Raw genomic sequence first — 18,852 nt, 5'->3', positions numbered from 1 at the left:
CAATCAGCCCAGAACATGTATCAGGAATAACTACTCAATAATAGGGGTGCAACGGATTACAGTTGACTCACGGGGAACCGCGGATTTATCTTCATTTTTGAATGATCTGGAATGAAAGGCAATTTCTTTTCCCTGCTGATTTTGCTTTTTAAGTAATTCTGTAACTACACACAGCAGTCGTGGTGAACAGCGCATGTTAATTAGTCATCAACAACAGCTAGCGTAGGAGCAGAACTTAAAGCCTCCAGCATCATTCAAATCACATGTATGGGAGCATTTCCTTGCTGCACTTTTCTGGTAATAAATGAAAAGCAAATAATTATATTCATCTCCCCCCACACTTTTTTTTTTTTTTGCTGAGCTAAAAAAACGATCTGAACCGTGACAAAAAATTTTTTTTATGTATATATATATATATATATATATATATATATATATATATACACATATACACATATACACACACACACACACACAATCTGTAAATCGAAACAATTGTACCCATATGCACGTAAATGATGCACTATAAATATAATTTGGTTTTAGCCTTTAATACACCAACGTATTGTCAACAATCTACGTCCTTCATGTCACCCATTATGGGCTATAAAAAGTTTCCTGGTTAATAAGTTGCACCTGAATGTCTCAGTCATAATAAGGAAGACGTTTAGAAATAATTGTAATAAACATGTTGACCTGTTACCAAGCCCTACATTTTTCTCATGCTCCAAGCACTCAGTGATTAATGAAGAACAATACTTAATCCCTCTACACACCTGACTTTAAACAATTATACACACGTTTACATCAGTCAGCACAGATACTGAAATAAATCACATGTAATAACAGACTACCATTAGTGATCACCTTGAAAGCAAATCCCAGCATCACCGTGCTACCAGTGCTGGGGCCTTGAGCAAGCCCCCTAACCCGCCACTGCTCAGTTGTAAGTTGTTCTGGATACAGGCACCTGCTAGATGCCAGAAAATTTAAATATTTAATCCAGGACCTTCCGTAATATAGTGATGAGAAGGATACAAGTAAAAACATGCACGTCAGCTGGGCTGTAGAGACTTTACACGATTACCGAAAGTATTAAACAGGAAAATGAAGGCGCGTGTTCAAAAAGAATTATTTTCATTCATTAGTTTGCTTTTGATTCATCATTAACAATGGGGCACGACATACATTCACCTCTACAGTGTAGCCAAACAAACTACTGTTAATACCAGATTTATTTCAGTGTTAACACAACAAATAATATTGTCCACTGTACATGCTTGTATATAAACACGCAATGACAAATCCACTGCATACAAACAACAATTAGTCTTAAATAAACAACCCACTAAAATACCCAAGTGTAGATATCAAAGCTTGAAGGACTGATTAAATGTTCAGGAAAAAAAAGCAGAAGAAGAAGAAGAAAAAGGAGTAGCGACGGTCAACAGTCTGGTACCACAAGCTTAAAGGGAGAAAAGACGAGAAGCAAATCCTATGGATAGGAAACTCCAATGTAGTGGACGTGTCTTACAGGGAGAACAGGTCTAACTGGCATTAGTATGGATGAACCAGCAAAACAATAGAATCACTGTTCTTCCCACAGCTCGTGTTCAGTCTCCTGAACTGTGAAGTGGATGTTCACTTTTCAGGATGTACTGATGCCCGGATCTTCTGTAACTGCAGCTTCATTTTATGTAGGGGGTACAATGGAGAAAACAAACAAACAAACAAAAAAAACGCCTTTACATAAAGGGGAAACGGGAATGCAGTCACTGGTCCAAAGGGCACCAAAGTCTTTCAACAATAATCAGAAGATGCACAAATATTTACAGGGAGTGGTGCAAGTGCAGTTACTGTCGGCTCTTCAAAGACTCCACCAACCTGCACAGAAAAATGCAAACAAAAGCTTTACGACTCAGCAAACACAACTTTTCATTTGTAAAAAAGTTCCCCCGCCCCTTACAAAGTCCACACCATTCCATGGCCTCATCCAGGCCTGTTCCTTTAGTTGCAGATGTTTTGAAGATCTGCCACTTCCTGTCCTTGAGAGCAGGTAACCCTAGGGAGTTGGCGACCTCGGTGGGGGTCATGGCTTGCTCCATATCCTGTTTGTTGGCAAAAACAACGAGGATGGCCTTCTTCAGCTCTTCCTCCTGCAGGAACAGAACACATCAATGACATCAAATCCATGAGACAACACAATCCAGTGAGAAGACCAGTTCATTTTATCTACCTCCAGCATTGCCACCAGCTCAGACTTCGAGATCCCCATCCTGTCGCGGTCGCTGCTGTCCACAACGTAGATCACGGCATCTGTGTTAGAATAATAGCAGCGCCAGTACGGCCTGGGAAACACAAACATCAAATATGAATGTACATGTTGCACTTTTAATTCCAGCTCATCCGAGCGGTTAATCCCTGTTCCCTAGACAATACTCTCATCCTCATATGAACCCGACTGAGCCTCTGGAATTTACTACATTACTTTTGGCATATGAGGAAACTCAGATCTGAGGAGAGATAAATGCGTGCCTTGTTCATCATCAGCCTTCGTTTCAGGTGATAAACATCATCATAGGAAAATCCTCTACTTGCTATTTAATACTGGCATAAAAAGTATAAAGAGAGAAAAGATCTTAAAAAAAAGAAAAAAAAAGAAACTGTTTAACCAGAATGCATAATTATCAACATGGTTTTCAGCTTGAAAGTTCTGTTATTAATGAAAGAGAACGTCCAAAGACAACTGATCTGCGTCCTTGTTCTACACTCGTTTGATAACAGAATTTTACTTGAAATCAATACGAGTTTTAGGGTGTAAAAAAACATTGAAATTTAAACAACTAAACGACTGCTCGCTAGAACATCAGCACGAATATAAACCATGCTACCTGATGCTTGTCTGGCCGCCCAGGTCCCACACTTGGAACTTCAGGTTCTTGTAAGTCACGGTTTCAACGTTAAAACCAATAGCTGTGATTGGAAAGCAAAATTTACAAACATGTCCCCAGATGTATTATTATTATTATTATTATTATTATTATTATTATTATTATCATCATCCTCCTCCTCCTCCTTCAGGTTCTGATCGAGTTGCTTTAACATACTTGGGATGGTGGTCACGACTTCTCCAACTTGCAGTCTGTAAAGGATTGTAGTCTTTCCCGCGCCGTCCAAACCCAAAATCAGAATTCTCATCTCTCTCGTGCCGAAGAGGCCCGAAAACAAGCTGGAAAAGAAACCCCCTGCATAGAAACAACACAAAGCACAATCATTCATCAGGAGCTCTTTCATAACTGGGTGATGGTGATTGAAGCACTGGGATGCATCAAATTGATCTTGAAGTTTAGTTCTTTCTGACAACCAACTCATCTGGATATTTTAGTTGCTTTTACACCTGAAGTCCTATAAAGTCAAGGAAATTTATTTACAAACAAAATTCTTCCCTCTTTTATTTCATGGCTCATTATCGACTAAATAAAAGAAGCAGCACATATTGGACCTTTTAGACTGATTTGCTAACAAAAAAATGACACCCCGAGCATGACAGCAGGACGTGAATGTCTTGTGACAGTGAACGAATCAGACTTAAATGAGGCTGAAGCTGACCGTCAGTCAGGATACTACATAACTAACTTTAATAAATAAAGAGCTCATATTGCTCCATACTTTCTACATTAGAGGAACACTGGAGATATAATGGCTCCTGCACCAAAACTAGCAGATTACACATCCAACAGAGAGAGATATTGGATATCATTTACTCAAAATAGATATATTTGAGACAAAATAACTGTCAAATAACAGTATAACAAATAACTAAGAGTATAAGAGTATAAGTGTAATAAGTCTAATAAACAAACACACAACAAGCTCTTCCTTAAATATCCAATAGCAGGTTAAAGAAGCACGGCTAGCTCTGTTAGCTGTTAGCATGTCCGAGATTCCTACATCCAGCTGACGGAAGCGTCGACTAACAGATATAATTAACACAGAAACACTTCGCAGATAACCATCCAAAAAAAATAAAAATTAAATTAGATTTTTTTTTAAATACCCATTTTAGAGTAAATGCCCCGAGCTCTCTGCGAAGAAGCGCTCAGCGACCTCAGGCTGGATTTGCGACGACTGTTTCCGTCTTCGAAGTTTCATATGACGTGTCAGTGAGGATGCGTGTCGCAGATTCGCCGATCTTTATGCAATCGCTTCCGGGTAAAAGTTGTAGATATGAGTTGTAGATCGGATTTATTGAATCTTGAGCTTGACGTTGTACGCAATTTCAGCGTGGAGTCAATCTTTGATCCGCGGACGCAGATTCGATGTTAAAATAAACGATACAAATCGTAATCCCAAAAGACTATTGTAAATGTACTGCAACGAAATGCTCAGTATATTACAGCTTGGTGTTGGTTTAATGTAGAAGGTTAGCGTTAAACTCTTATTATTAGGTTATTAATCAAGTGGGGTTTTTTTTTTTGGTAACTTGAAATAGCATATAGTTGTATTTAAAATGGCGCCCTCAGGTGTAGGATGCTTATGGGGCAGCTACAGTATATAGCACAGATACCCACAGACCAAAGTTGGCCATGGTGATCTTTAATTTGACCGCCATGATTAATATAATAAAAAAGGGGGAAATAGAATTTTGAAAAAAAGAAAAACAAGGAGCAGTTTGATTTGTATTGTTAGAGGCATTAGATGTACATTAGGTGTTGAACTCTTCTTCTTTCGGCTTCTCCCATTAGGGGGCGCCACAGGGGATCATCCGTCTCCATACCTCCTGTACTCTACATCAGCCTCTTTTAACCCAACCACCTGCATGTCTTCCCTCACCACATCCATAAACCTCCTCCTTGGTCTTTCTCTTTTCCTCCTTCCTGGTGGCTCCATCCTCAGCATTCTCCTACCGATATACCCCATGTTCCTCCTCTGCACATGTCTGAACCATCTCAATCTCACCTCCCTCACCTTGTCTCAAAAACATCCTACATGCGCTGTCCCTCTAATAAACTCATTTCTAATCCTGTCCATCGTCGTCATTCCCAATGAAAACCTCAACATCTTCAGCTCTGCTACCTCTAGCTCCACCTCCTGTCTTTTACTCAATGCCACTGTCTCTAAACCAGGGGGTAACCAACCTTTTTGAAACCGAGAGCTACTTCTTGGGTACCGATTAATTGGTTGTTGGTGACGCCTGCTCTAACCATACAACATCGCAGGTCTCACCACAGTCCTTTAAACTTTCACTCTTGCAGAGATTCTTCTATAATGTACAATAAATTAGGTTGCTTCTTATTGTACTACAGTACAAGTTTCACTAAACTGGAACTTTAAAACTAAACCTGCATAAGTTAGGCACATTAGAGTCATATTTTCTATTTACTTATTATTTTTTTAATATTAAATCATAAATTAATTGTATAACATTTTATCTTGAACTAATGCAATATTTATTGTTGCCTTTCATAGCAAAATGTTTGGGCACCACTGCTGTATAGGCTACACATCACAAAACCAGTCTGAACACATTTGCCCTTATGAAATATTTAGTAAAGTTCTCAAAGTTATCAAGACATTAAAAAAATGAATGAATGAATGAATGAATGAATGAATGAATAACCCTGCAAGCCATCCAAAAATGTCACTAGCATGGATCCCAAATTACTACATGTTGTGTTTTTGTGAATTATATAGTTTATTATCAAAATGCAGCACTTATTAGGAACTTTGAACAAATGAGATGGGTTCAAATATTTTTAAATTGTAAAACACAGTTTTTATGTTGAGAAAAAAAAGGAATAAATGTCAGTTATAAATTACAGGATAAAACGTGGACATTTTGATCTGCTCAGAAATATTTTTGATAAATTTGTTGACTCATGAGCATTTCAAATCATGTTTGCATTTAATTATACTTTGCAGTAAACAGTGTTTATTCCTTCTTATTTTAATCTCATACTCTGAAGTTCTTCATGTGCTTTTATGTAAATATATTATGTAACTGAATGTAACTAAAGCCTGTTTGTAAATTAGTCTGATTTTTATAAGATACTGATTACTGATAATCCCTATGGCTTTTTAGTTTTAATGTAGAATCATTATTTCTGATGCCGCTCCACTGGTTTAAGAAATAAACATACAAATGGATTTATTGATCCTTGATTAGAAATGCTATGTGCTACAGCAGTATAGAGTAGTATGCCTGCTTTAACTGGGGTATTGATTACCTCATACTCTGCTTTTGTTTATTAAAACTGTAGCTTTAAACACAGATTTCTTTCTTCTAGAGTCCCTGCAGTAAATATTGAGTTAAGACATGATTTTTCCAATAGTGGTAAACAAGAGTGGAGAGAATGACAGTAATAATGTACTTGACCTAAAGTTCTGAACTGTGACACCTTCAACTGCTGTAGATAAACTATTTGAAGCCCTTAGTCTCCCCCATGCTCCAGTGTAGATTTGTACCCAAGAATTGCTGTAAAAAATAATAACTATAAAAGACTGTGTGCAAATCAAATAATTGTTAGTTCCTGATGCATCTCTTTGCATTCAAAAAGACAAGCAGTGAGAAAAGAGGTACAACAAAAGATCGTTTTACTGTATTTCTATGAGCTACATGTGCAATTGAACAATCGATTAGTTGCGTGTGATTGTTGAATGTGTTTTGATGGCACAGATTTCGTCTTCTGCATTCCTGGTGGACCTCGAGTGGTTGGGTGTTTACCTCAGCCTGCCACCCACCTTGCCCTTGCCACGACCCTTGGCACTGCAGAAGAAAGAAAAAAGAAGTGAATACTTATCTTGCCGGGGATCGTCCCTTGAAGATACTTGTGGATTAATAATATTTTGACATTTTGATTGCCCTTGATACTGAAACCAATCAAAGGATAAAACACTATAAGGATGTTCTTTATTGAATAATAATAAAAAACAGTAAGATAAATCAATCCTGTTTAGATAAAATTTTTTCGAAATGGTAGAACTTAGATACAGAGCATGTATTTAATGTGTTACATTAGATGGCACTCGCAACAGAAAGCCAAAACCAAATTAATATTTATACATGCAGAAAACAGAACACACACCACTCTATTTCACACCGAAAAAACAACCACTGTGTCCTTATGACCTTTTATGAACCGTTTCCAAATATTAATTTGTTAATTTTTGTTTCTTACAAAAGTAGATTAGTTTCTTACTATAAACTTACCGTTCCACACGAAGAGCCACACCTTTGGCCAAACAACAAATCCGAATGCCCAGACATTTTCTAATGACTATTTTTTAAAGCAGGTGTTAAAGCTCTGTATTAAAATTACAATAGTCTATAATTTGTTGATCTTAATTTGTGCAAAGGTTTTACAAAGGACAATAATGCAGGGAATACATAGAGCCACTAAACTGGTCATATTAGGATTATATTTACAAATCCTAACGATTTTTTCCTTGAATTTGGGATTGAGCTGGATCACATGCTCCGAGCTCGCTCCTTTGGGCATCTTGTGGTCTCAGAAGGTGTGGGCCAATAGACTTGCAATCCTGAGTGTTCATATTCAATGTATATGTCAATTTAAATTTAATTGCAAGCCCATAATAAAATAATTCATATGCACTATATAGAATTATTGACTAGCTTGGTCCTTAATGACAAAAATATCAGGTGTTACTGCAAGCCCATGGCCTTTTGACCACCAGGAAAAAGTGACCAGTGTGGCTCAGAGGACTCACCTCTGGTGATCCCTGACTCGAGCCAGAAGCTGAGTGATCTGTAAGGGACACATATGGAAGCCTTGCTAAGCACAAAAAACCAACACAAAATTTTGCAGAGTGCAGCTAGGAGGAAGCCTGTGGATCCAAGGATGTCTGCATTCTCACAAGAAGTCGGCCCTGACCGAACACTACCAGTCACACCTGCCTTTCACTTGCAGCAACAACCAAACGAGCAAGCCTCCAGACCCGAGATAAGGAGTCAGACCACAGTTACTGACAGCAGGCTACACAAGAGTGAGATCACGGTCCTCACAACCAACTACTTACAACTTTTGCTGTTCATTGATTCGGGACTGAAGAAGCGTAATCTGCAAGCAAGGGACAGTTTTAGACAGGCACTTTAATGAGGCCTGTGTGCATTGCGATAAAAATGGAGTCTTGCTTCGAGCTGTTTGACTGGTGGTAACCTCTTTATCTGTTGATGTCGTTTAAATTCATAACTGATTCAAACTGCATCACGATATAATGCAAATGTTATAGCAGTTTTAAAATTCAGGTGTAGGAAATTTAAACACTTACATCGTATTTCTGCCTCTTAAGTTTCTCGCCAAGGTCAAACTTCTCAGCCTCCAGCTCCATCATCCACTGCCACAGCTCGGTCGCCTTCTCCCTGCAGAATCAAGTAACACACTCAGACACCGGACATTTTCAAAACCTGATCCACGAGCTCAATGTGCCACTGAGTGAAACTCTTGTTGTGCCAGAGGGAGTCAGAGGGCAATTGCTCACTTTAATTTATCCTCAGACAGATGTTCGATGTTGAGTGGCTTTCTCCTTTCAGCCAGGATCTTTCTCTTCTTCTCTCTCTCTGTCTGCTTCTTTGCTCCTTTACGACCCTCCATCTGTCAGAAAAGAAACGTCAAGATAAGATTCACAGTCTTTGACACATCAATTAAATATCAAAAGCATTAGGAAGGGCCAAATACTGAAACATGACAAAAATAATAATAATAGAATTGACAGCCATATAATTATATAAAAATGATTCATTTGGTTTCACATTTTTTCTATTACATATTTAAACATACTCTATCACTCTCACTCTCTCACTCTCACTCTCTCACTCTCACTCTCACTCTCTCCTGTAATTTATCATTTATACAAGCCTATATAAACAAATGGAATAAATGGAACAACTGTGAGACTAGATGAATAAATTATGCATCCATATCTGAACCTCAAACATTATCAGCAACACCTTTAAAGAAACCTGCAGCATTCAGTCCTTTGAATAACACCAGATAACTAGCTATATTTCCTACAGAATGAATCACTATTACTTTATCTGTAGTTCTGACCTTCTGCTGTATTCCACCATACTGGTGTGTCATATTGGTGAGAGCCTTCTTCTTCTTGGCATCCTCATCATGCTTCTTCCTCTGCTCTTCCTGCTCTCTTCTTTCCTTCTCCTCCTGTAAATAATAGACAATAGATTTGATCTTTTACAATTCTGTCACTTATCTTTTCTCCCCAAGTGATTGGTCGGAAGTCGATGTCACTCACTGCCAGACGGGCCTGTCTTTCCCTTTCTTTCTCATTTCGGATCCTGTGTTGTTCCGCTCTCTCTGCACGGCGCTTTTCCTGCACACAGTTTCATTCCCAGTGAGCAGCTTGTTTCTAGATGGTCCTGCTAAACCAGACCATAAGCTGTCTACGATGTTCTGTCTAGCATACTTACAATCCTGTTGACCAGAGCAATAAGCTCCTCCTCATCGTTTTTTCTCTGGATGAAGTGAGCCTCAATCAGGGACTGCAGCTCTGAAAAATCCTTTTCCTGACGCTTTCTGTGAATGTCCTGTCACACACAAACGTAAACACTATACAGCTATATACACACACATACACTTGAATTAATTATATATATTTATATCGGTTGGACTGTGGCATGTTACAGAGCTCTGACTTCAACCCAGCTAAACATCTTTGGGATGAATTGGAATGCTTGCTGATAAATTTTACAACACCCTTGTAGTTGAATGAGCATTAATCTGTATAAGCACACACTACAAACTAGAGAAACTTTATCCCAGAAGAGGGATTCACTATTATAACGGCACATGGAGACTAAATGTGGAATGAGATGTTCAAAAAGCACTAATGAACTTTTAGGTGAAACGTCCACTGGTGTCACTTAAGTTGAACTTTATGTTATTCTTGGACCCTACATGCTCTGTTGGAAAAAAAAAGTTCAGGAACAAAAAGCTCTGTAGTTCTAATAAATATATACAATGGCTACAAAATGGTTAAAAATGATTGTCTATTGAAAATAAGCACGTGTACACCTGTGTGCAGAGAAGCATCTGAGAACAAAAACACTTTAAACTTTAAGGCTGAAAGATTACAACAGCAGATGAGTTTTCAGTCTTCCTATGCACATTGTATGCTATAGATACACTTTGAAGCGATCAACTGGATAACTTGTACATGTATGTATCAAGTATAATAAACTTACATCAAAGTCCACCTTGTCTCCTTCAGGAATCTTTGGAGCCGCAATGTTTTGCATGAACATCCTAAAAAAAAATTTTATATTTAAATCACGGTCAATGGCGTAAGGAATATGTCGAAAATGCAATCAGTGAAAACAAAGAAGTCTTACTTTGGCCTTGGTTTTGTCTCATCTAAAACAGACAATGACATTTGCATTAGTATTTACTTTAGCATTGGAATTAACCAATACTGAATAACACTTGTTTTAAACGGAATAGAAAATTTATGTACAATGTATAATATTAACATATTGAAATATAAGGTTCAAAGTGATAAATATTAGACTATGTTGCACTATATTTGGCAAAAGTAAAACCTAATAAAGGAGAAAGAAGCTCTGAGTTACCTGTGGCCTCCTCCTCAGCCGGGGCTAATATTTACAACAAAAGATATTTATTTAGACACATCATGCGCATGTCACAAATTACAGAATCTCGTAATGTATAAAATAACACATTTTCACAAGTATTTAAATCTGTAAAGTGTTACTTTCGAGATCATTGACAACCCAATGTTCTAACTGGCGATGTTCTAACACTTATAAGAGAACACTTATAAATGCTGTGCATTATGGGATGCAATGTGTCTGGCCAAACATTTGTTGTGCATTCATGACTTGCATGCAAGAGCCCAGCCTGCCCCAGTGCAATAGTCAGCATACACTATACCACAAGTACATCTAGCTAAATCTACTAGTGTGTGTGTGTGTGTGTGTGTGTGTGTGTGTGTGTGTGTGTGTGCGCACAATTTATAGAAAATTATGAAAATTATAATTTATAGAAATAGAAAATGTTGTTAATTGAATGTCAAAATATCCAGGATTTATCTGAAATATTTAGAATGTAATAAAAAAAAAAATCTGTATTTATAAATAAAGGCTTAGAATCCTAGCGTTTTCAAGTTGAGTAGAAAATCTGTGCTGTTACCTTCTGCTTCAGGTTCTGGTTCTGATATATTTATATATAAAAAAAAAAAAAAAAACATGAAAAATGTGTATAAGACTTGGAAAATGTAATTATTTTTAATGAATTATAGACTACTTTTGATGATGAATAACAAAACAATGCCATGACTGTTATGTAATGAAAATGGGAAAAAGAAGTGGGTGTATAAATGTGTTGTTACCTTCTACATCAGCTTCAGGTTCTGATATGAAAACATGAAAAATGCATCTGAGTTGTGAAATGTAATTTTGAAGATTTTATTGCACATTGAAATGCTATGCACTACTTTGTACAGCAAGAAGGATAGCAGAAGATTTAGTTTTGTGACAAATGTGTGATAAAAAAAAAAAAGGAATAAAAAAAACAAGTGTATAATTGTGCTGTTACCTTCTACTTCAACTTCAGGCTCTGATATGAAAAAATGAAAAATTGCGTATAAGACTTGTGAAATGCAATTTTGAAGCTCTTATTGCACATTGTAATGCACTGTAGACTAGTATTTATAAAGAATAGCAAAACAAAGTTTAATCTCAGAAAAGAAAAAAATGGGAACAGATGGAGAGTATATAATTGTGCTATTACCTTCTTCTTCAGCTTCAGGTTCTGATATGAAAATATAAAGAAAACGTAAAGATACATGCTGAAGTTTTAGAAATTCCACGTGTTACATGATAATTCAACTGTAATTAAAAGTACATTTTATAAGCATCTATGAATTTGAAGACTTTTGAATTATTTTCCAAATTTTTGGAAATGCCACATCTATGCATGCAGTGAAATAAACAATAATGTGTAAGTCATGCAAAGTTACTGTACCTTCAAAGTCTTGCGAAGGTTCTAGTGCAAGAACATAAGATGAAAGTGGAGGCGATGTATAAAAACAAGTTATTATACACATTGGGTGACTAATGTCAGATCCACTGACTATATAAATAAATGGCTGCAAATACAAATGTGAACTATAAGCTAGATGCATATAAAAAGGTGTAAAACATGTGCTTTACCTTCCACTTCAGGGGGAGGAACTATCATTAAAAATAGGATTGATAACTCCAGTAAGTAAACATTTAAATCTCAATAAAAACATAATAAAAAAGAAAGAAAACATATTGCACAACTAAAGTGTTTTTTGTTATGTGGAACTAAAACGATCCTACAAACTGTGTCACTTTTCAAAACATGCAGGATCACTACAGATTGATTGTGCAGCGTTATTTCATATAAAACAACACCTGAAAATTCTGGATTGAAGTGTGACCATTAGTTACCCAGAAGTAACAGGTGCAATGAAAGGGATGTTACCGGGAAGGATTTTGTGTGTGTGCAACAAAACACCAAATGAGTGTACAAACAGATCGATGTTACCTGAACACTTTATCAAGGATGAAGAATTGACTAATGTTAAATGTGTGGACACAAACATGCAGCTTCACAGCAAACTTACACAGAACCAAAGCTTTTACCTTCTTCACTCCAATACTGAGTGGATATAATTGGGATTAGTAGATAAATACACCCGAAAGCAGAAGATTAAGCACATGTTCAATTTATGAAAGTTCAACTACAGATACACTATGACTAAATTAGAGTCTTTCACACATTATGGTACTGTTAGACTGCTAATAACAGACTATATTAAATTGTGGGACTATATGCAGCTCATACATTTATCACCCGTGTCAGAACATTGAGATTCACACACAGATCATGAATATTGAAACAATGTTTCTATTGTTTAATTTTTCTAAATTAATAGAGGAAACTGAAAGTCTGTATATCTATATTTCTCATGAACTGTTGTATAAAACCCAAATATGTAACACATGCTACAAAATATAATTTTTCCAAAATAAATAAATTATTTATATTCTCAGATGTATTATTTATAATAAATCCAGTATAATATTAAAATCATATCAATCATATAATATAATCATATGATCAGATACAAAATATATAACAAATTATACACAAAATATACAGTTTATAAATGATACATTTTCACCTCTAAAATATTCTTCAGTTTTGTCCCTTTAAAGAAGATAAAATTTAGTGTAGACCCCATTTCTGTTTCACATAGTTTTTTTATATATATATAAATTCAATATTATTATTATTTATATAGTTTATATTATATGGAGATTTATATATTGTAAACAAAACCATATAGTGAGTTCCAGAATTATTGGCACCCTTGGTAAATGAGTACATTTCTGTCTGAGTAAATGAGCTTAATTAATTCCATTAATTTTACCACATTTTCAACTTTAATCGAAAAGAAAAATATACTAAGGAAATGCACTTATTAAAATTATGCATTTAACTGCATTTCTAGGTTATTGTCAGCTCTGCTTAAGCCAGGGGTAGCCATGGGAAAAACTCGATTCTGTGTAGACTTATAAATACACTATATGGACAAAGGTTTGTAGATACCTGACCAAAAGATTTGAATGTGCTTTTCAAATTTTCCATTCCACATTTAATTTCCATTTGCTGTCAATATAACCTTCACTGCTCTGGAAAGATGTTCCAGCAAATTTTGGAGTGCAGTTGTAGAGATTTGTGCTCATTCAGCCACAAGGGTGTTAAACAAAATCAGGTTCTGATGTACAGTGAGGAGTCCTGAGTTGCAGAAAGCATTCCAATTCATCCAAAAGGTGTTCAATAAGGTTGAGATCAGAACTCTATAGCAGGCCACTCAAGCTCTTTCACTTCAAACCATGTAAACCATATCTTCATGGAGTTGGCTTTGAGCACAAGGGCATTATGCTGGAACAGGTTTGGGTATCACCTGGTACTTCATGAGGTCCATAATGCCATCACTCCTGATCCTCAAAAATATATAACATTGTGGATTATTATTTTATTTTTTTATGTAATGTTTTTTATACCAAATCCACCTTGTGTGTTGCCACAAAGTTTAATGTTTTTCCTCATCTGACCAAAACACTGTTTTTAATGAAAGCTTCGGTAGTTTCTAGCAAAACCCCAGGTGCTGGTGTTTATGGTTAGATGAAAGAAATGTTTTTTCTCTAGCATGCAATTCAAATAGCATGTTGACCTGGAGATTGTTTCTAATTATAGATTTGCATAACATGGTTGCACAGAGTCTCTGAATCTACAATTAGATACCATTTCTATGCCAACAAACCTTTTGAAGACTTTTTTTTTTTTAACCATCTTGGATCCACCACAATGATCCTTGAAGACATTTTGCCTCTTTAATGATCCTTTTCAGTGTGTGGGAGAAAAAACGCACTATGCCCTCAGGCAGGTTCATTACAGCAACGGTTGTTTAACACTTTTTAATTATAGCCATAACTGTGGGTCTCGGGATTTTTAAGAACGTAAGCATTTTTATAGTTATTGCCTGATATATAGCAGAGCTTTCTCTCATTTCATTTGTGTATTTTATAATCCTTCATGTGGACGAATGATGATAAGAATTTGGTCACTGTGCCACCTTATATTTATACTTTTGTGAAACAGGGAGTCATTAAGGACTTAAATAAAGAGAGAACTTAAAGTATAATATATAGTTAAACATGTGCCAATTATATTTTCTAGGGATAACAAATAATTTTCAGCATAAGATTACACTCATTCTTACCAAAGGTGCCAGTCATTTTGGAGCTGATTTACACATACACATTTGGTCATACACCATCTAGGTGAAGTACTGTTAGACAGAGATCCATATGACTGGTTGTGCAACATAGTACACTTGCTCTGTACTACAAGATAAATTTAGACCCTTTATGGGTTTTTCATATTGACTGTTCCAATATAAACCCTATAATATTTTACCCAGAGATAATATCAGAACACATTCACAACAGCCACCTATTAGGTCTATGTACATTTTATACATAATATATTATTAGTGCAGTTTATGATTACAGAGGAAAATCTAAAGCCACATCAAGCTTTAGCTCTAAGTGAAGACTCTTAATACATGACTATTAGTTCATAGACAAATAGCTAATTATCAGGCAAAAATCAAACAGAAAAGATTTAAAGTGAACTTTCCAGCATTTTTACCTTCTTCCCTGTGGAAACACAGCAGATACACAGAAAAAGAAATATGGTGAGAAAAAAAAAAAAAAACAGTTATATCACAGACTGATCTAAAATCCTAACACAGCAGTATGAGGATACTTACATCAGTTCCTCCTCCACTATTTCCTCTGTATCAGCCATGACTACACAGTTCCTAAGTGCAACAAGACACAAATGTACGCTAAAATTCATATATCTGGATTGTTCCACAGCTTTTCCTCATATTTGTGCATATTTTGTAGACAAACTGGTAAATCCTTTTGGTGAACTTTACAGTGTACTATTATACAACAGCCTGTTCAGATTGGTTCAGTTCCTGTGAACATGACTGAAATCATTGAGTTTCTTGAAAAAAGTATTAGATTACCTTCACAAATTCACTATTTGCAGGTTTAACAAGAAAGAATGCTGATCTAAAAACCGACACGGCACACAGCCTTTCTGACGTGATAACACCAAGTGAATCAGCTCGCTACAAAAGAGTAAGGGGATGGTGTTGTAGGCTTAATGAGAAGGGGTTATTTTTAAGAATAATAAACGATGGTTTGAAACAGGTGCTATTTGTGCTTACAGACAACGAACTTGGCTGATCTCATCCAAGCCTCCCACACATTTGCACAGTAAATCAAGTTTGTCCTTGTGGTCTATTTTTGAAACATGCATTGTTTGGTCAGTTTAGTGTACCTACCTACCCCCCCCTCACACACACACACACACACACACGCCACTCTGCTGTCTTTTCAGTTTAGTGCTGAAGATGTTATTGTTATTAAGTACTAGTGAACAGATCACCATACTCTAGTGAATTAGGTATGTTTGACTCAAGTGATTCATGATTATGGTGCCTAAAATATTGTGTTAAATCACTTTGGATGCATATCATTGCTCTTATTAGCACTGTAGTGAGATTGAACTGAAAGATATACTTGAAAGCCAATAAAAATAAGTTGAATGCTATTAAAAATGTGAATCTAATAAATGCTAGATCAGAGTAACTCGAGCATAATCCAGCCTGCCTTTGCAGTAGATCAAGCATCTCTTAGAGGTATTAGAAAATGTATACTTTACTAAGCCACTTCTGACACGGACCGGAATATCAAAAGGACTGCTAGTAGTCGGAATGGTGAAGATAATTCCTGCATTAAACAGTATTAAGTGAAAAACCCAAAGCATGCTGGTCTCGTCAGATATCAGCACAAGGCCATGCCACCCGCTTGAGCTGGAATGCAATACAGAGCTAAACCTCTGGCCTTGGCACTCACAATTTTTGCAAAGCTTTTTGGAAGTGTTACATAACATTTGAATGCAAGCCAATAAGAATGCAGCTGAAGTGCTGTTTAAGTGACGATCATTAATCCGAGACACACGCTTTAGTCCAGTCGGTCATTCAAGATAATATTGAAAAGTAGGACATCTTTATGAATCTTACCCGAGACGTCCACAAGGACAGAGAGGATCTTATTCTCAAGAGTCCAGGACACAGTATCCAGCAAACTCTAACGCCACTCACCTAATACAGACCTGTTTGCCCGTGTGACCTTTGTGCTGCTATCTGATTGGACAGACACACTGGGTCTATTGTTAGGGTTTAGGGCGAGTGGTGCATGTGACAATCAAAAAGTGATACAAGTTTAGCATGTCGTCATACTTACCATCAGTTTGCTAGGCGCACACACACACACACACACACACACACACACACACACACACACACACACACACACACACACACACACACACACACACACACACACACACACACACACACACACACACACACACACAAATTTTTTTACAAAGTATTGCTGATATTATATAGTAATTAGCTACAGCAAACTGTGTTGAATGTAACAATAAAATGGGCAAACAAAAAAAAAGACGATTTTTTTTATACATTGATCTTTTTATTGCTGTTTTGAGACAATGATACAATATTTAAAAAGATGTCTTTTGTGAAACTTGGTTACAATAAATGGTCTGGGTGTTAAAAGGTAAATAATTAAATTGGCATCACTTGCAGAAAATAACCCCCGATTTTAATCAAGGTTCAGTACAACTTAGTTTATTAATTGATTGTCAAAGACCAAAAATCTGACTTTTTCACATTTTAAACCATGAACCAAAATACTAATCGGGGGGAAACTAACCCCAACAACACAACAGAACACAAGCCACAAACACATACACCATCAGTCACATAACTATTAACCAATGAAACCTGCTGATTAAAGAAGACACTGACCATCTGCCCACCAGCACATTCTACAGTCCAATGATACTGTTCAACATCTAGTGTTCTACTCCTAAAAAAAAAAAAAGAAAAAAAAGTGCTGAATGGTGAAAACCCCCCCAAAAAACAAACAGACAACATTAATTGGTCCACAGTAATGGCTTATAGCCATCTGTCATACTGAACACGCTTTTAAAATGATAATGGCAAATCAAGCAAGCATTTAAATGCAGAGAAATTTTATTTTTTTCAAATTTATGTTCCCTTTATTCAGTGCAGAGCGAAGCCTTTATGTCTACTTGAAACCTGATATATCGTGTTGTGTGTATATATATGGACTTAAAAAAAAAAAAAAAGAAGATACTGTAATGATAATCAAGAATGTCTATAATGGCTGTATTCCGATCTTAATATCGAGAGCAGAAGCAGGAATGTCATTTTATATAAAGTGGCAACATACAAAATATATAGTAAATTACAAAACATACACTGTGCTAACATATATTATTAAGACCATAGTTTCACTATTAAAAATGTGTCACTTTTGACAAAAAGTAAAAAATACACTACTCTATGGGTGCCCATATTTATTTGCCCTGGACTGGTGAACATGAATAAAATATGAACATGTCAAGCTTTGCTTTAATTATAAATTAAAAAGGTGTGAAGAGTGACTAGCAGAGAAGAGATTTTGAAAAAGCAACACGTAATAAGCTGTTTAAAATGACTAGTGAAATAATGCAAGGTATTTAAATATTTCGAATCCATCTAAAGGAATTGGGTCATTTTAGAATCTCAGTTGATCTAAATGTCGACATTTCACTCTATAATAGTGGCTTCATGTAAACTCTACGCTGTAATCAGGACAGTGCGGTCTGTAGGCCTTTGACTGCATGATAAAAAATATGAGTGTCTTAATTCTACCTCATCTGAGATATGAGATATGTCTGGACCATAAACAAAGAAGAAAAGACTAATTTGGTATTTTTGGTACGAGAACATGCATGTGAAAGGAATATGGTGCTTTCACTTGGTCCCTGGTGCTGAGGCTTCTTGGAAAGGTTAGTGACCCATTCCTGATGAGACATAAAAACAGTGTTAGTTGCACTAGCAAATATCACCATATAGTATACATTCAAATGTGTTCTCTTATGCAAAGGTGTTAAAGACCTCTTTGTACATACTGTATGTGTGTGTGTTCTTGTTTACCAACAAGACCAAACAGTTTTTAATCTTTTGGAGAATTCACAGGGAAGTCTTTCTATAATTAAAAAAAAATTGTTTCCATCTTGTTTTTTTTTTTTGGTTCTTACTATTACTACGGTTATAGCATTCATTAGATGCATGAATAATTATGTT

At 36.1% G+C, this 18,852-nt stretch overlaps 3 protein-coding genes and 2 long non-coding RNA genes across 38 annotated transcripts in view; all 5 read right to left on the bottom strand.

Annotated features, from left to right (window-relative positions):
- Positions 1-1,217: 1,217 nt before the first annotated feature.
- Positions 1,218-4,495, bottom strand: arl1 (ADP-ribosylation factor-like 1). Its single transcript, XM_083528940.1, has 6 exons — positions 4,058-4,495; positions 3,108-3,245; positions 2,892-2,973; positions 2,237-2,348; positions 1,978-2,156; positions 1,218-1,884 (listed from the first exon to the last, which is right to left on the bottom strand). The coding sequence occupies exons 1-6, from the start codon at positions 4,059-4,061 to the stop codon at positions 1,854-1,856; spliced, it is 546 nt and encodes a 181-aa protein (XP_083385066.1). The 5' UTR covers positions 4,062-4,495; the 3' UTR covers positions 1,218-1,853.
- A 2,082-nt stretch (positions 4,496-6,577) lies between these two features.
- On the bottom strand, positions 6,578-10,632 carry tnnt2e (troponin T2e, cardiac). Of its 2 annotated transcripts, none has more exons than XM_083528236.1 (10): positions 10,607-10,632; positions 10,370-10,391; positions 10,223-10,283; positions 9,449-9,565; positions 9,274-9,351; positions 9,069-9,182; positions 8,500-8,612; positions 8,290-8,380; positions 8,038-8,078; positions 6,578-6,766 (listed from the first exon to the last, which is right to left on the bottom strand). In XM_083528236.1, the coding sequence occupies exons 3-10, from the start codon at positions 10,280-10,282 to the stop codon at positions 6,721-6,723; spliced, it is 660 nt and encodes a 219-aa protein (XP_083384362.1). In that variant the 5' UTR covers position 10,283; positions 10,370-10,391; positions 10,607-10,632; the 3' UTR covers positions 6,578-6,720. The 2 variants fall into 2 exon arrangements, with proteins under 2 accessions (XP_083384362.1, XP_083384363.1); XM_083528237.1 differs by lacking the exon at positions 8,038-8,078 and adding an exon at positions 7,729-7,766.
- A 565-nt stretch (positions 10,633-11,197) lies between these two features.
- Positions 11,198-13,553, bottom strand: LOC310719021. Its single transcript, XR_014531355.1, has 5 exons — positions 12,209-13,553; positions 11,787-11,807; positions 11,592-11,612; positions 11,386-11,406; positions 11,198-11,207 (listed from the first exon to the last, which is right to left on the bottom strand). It is a non-coding gene; the product is annotated as an uncharacterized lncRNA (long non-coding RNA).
- A 9-nt stretch (positions 13,554-13,562) lies between these two features.
- Positions 13,563-16,852, bottom strand: LOC310719020. Its single transcript, XR_014531354.1, has 3 exons — positions 16,693-16,852; positions 15,367-15,417; positions 13,563-15,253 (listed from the first exon to the last, which is right to left on the bottom strand). It is a non-coding gene; the product is annotated as an uncharacterized lncRNA (long non-coding RNA).
- Positions 16,853-17,145: 293 nt separating this feature from the next.
- The window catches only part of cald1a (caldesmon 1a), a 51,362-nt gene continuing 49,655 nt past the window's right edge, over positions 17,146-18,852 (bottom strand). For all 33 annotated transcript variants that reach the window (XR_014531337.1, XR_014531338.1, XR_014531339.1 and 30 more), the window contains one exon: positions 17,146-18,569. Coding sequence is in view for 16 of the 33 variants with exons in the window: in XM_083528207.1 (XP_083384333.1) it covers positions 18,556-18,569 (14 nt within the window). In the remaining 17 variants the exon portion in view is untranslated. The remainder of the gene's footprint in view (positions 18,570-18,852) is intronic.

The sequence above is a fragment of the Silurus aristotelis genome (assembly GCF_946808225.1).
Source record: "Silurus aristotelis genome assembly, chromosome: 24".
In the NCBI taxonomy this organism is placed as follows: Eukaryota; Metazoa; Chordata; class Actinopteri; order Siluriformes; family Siluridae; genus Silurus; species Silurus aristotelis.
Note: the sequence above shows the minus strand (reverse complement) of the source record. Positions and strands in the feature narration are given on the sequence as shown.

Bases quoted from the DNA above. Each gene is read 5' to 3' on its own strand.
- arl1 (XM_083528940.1), bottom strand. The intron at 2,349-2,891 runs GTAGCATGGTTT...TGTGTTTCCCAG, and splicing joins GGCGGCCAGACAAGCATCAG to GCCGTACTGGCGCTGCTATT. The intron at 2,157-2,236 runs GTAGATAAAATG...CTGTTCCTGCAG, and splicing joins AGCTGGTGGCAATGCTGGAG to GAGGAAGAGCTGAAGAAGGC.
- tnnt2e (XM_083528236.1), bottom strand. From the start codon at position 10,282: ATGTTCATGCAAAACATTGCGGCTCCAAAGATTCCTGAAGGAGACAAG. The intron at 9,183-9,273 runs GTGAGTGACATC...TATTATTTACAG, and splicing joins AAAGACAGGCCCGTCTGGCA to GAGGAGAAGGAAAGAAGAGA. The intron at 8,381-8,499 runs GTGAGCAATTGC...TTGATTCTGCAG, and splicing joins CTGTCTGAGGATAAATTAAA to GGAGAAGGCGACCGAGCTGT.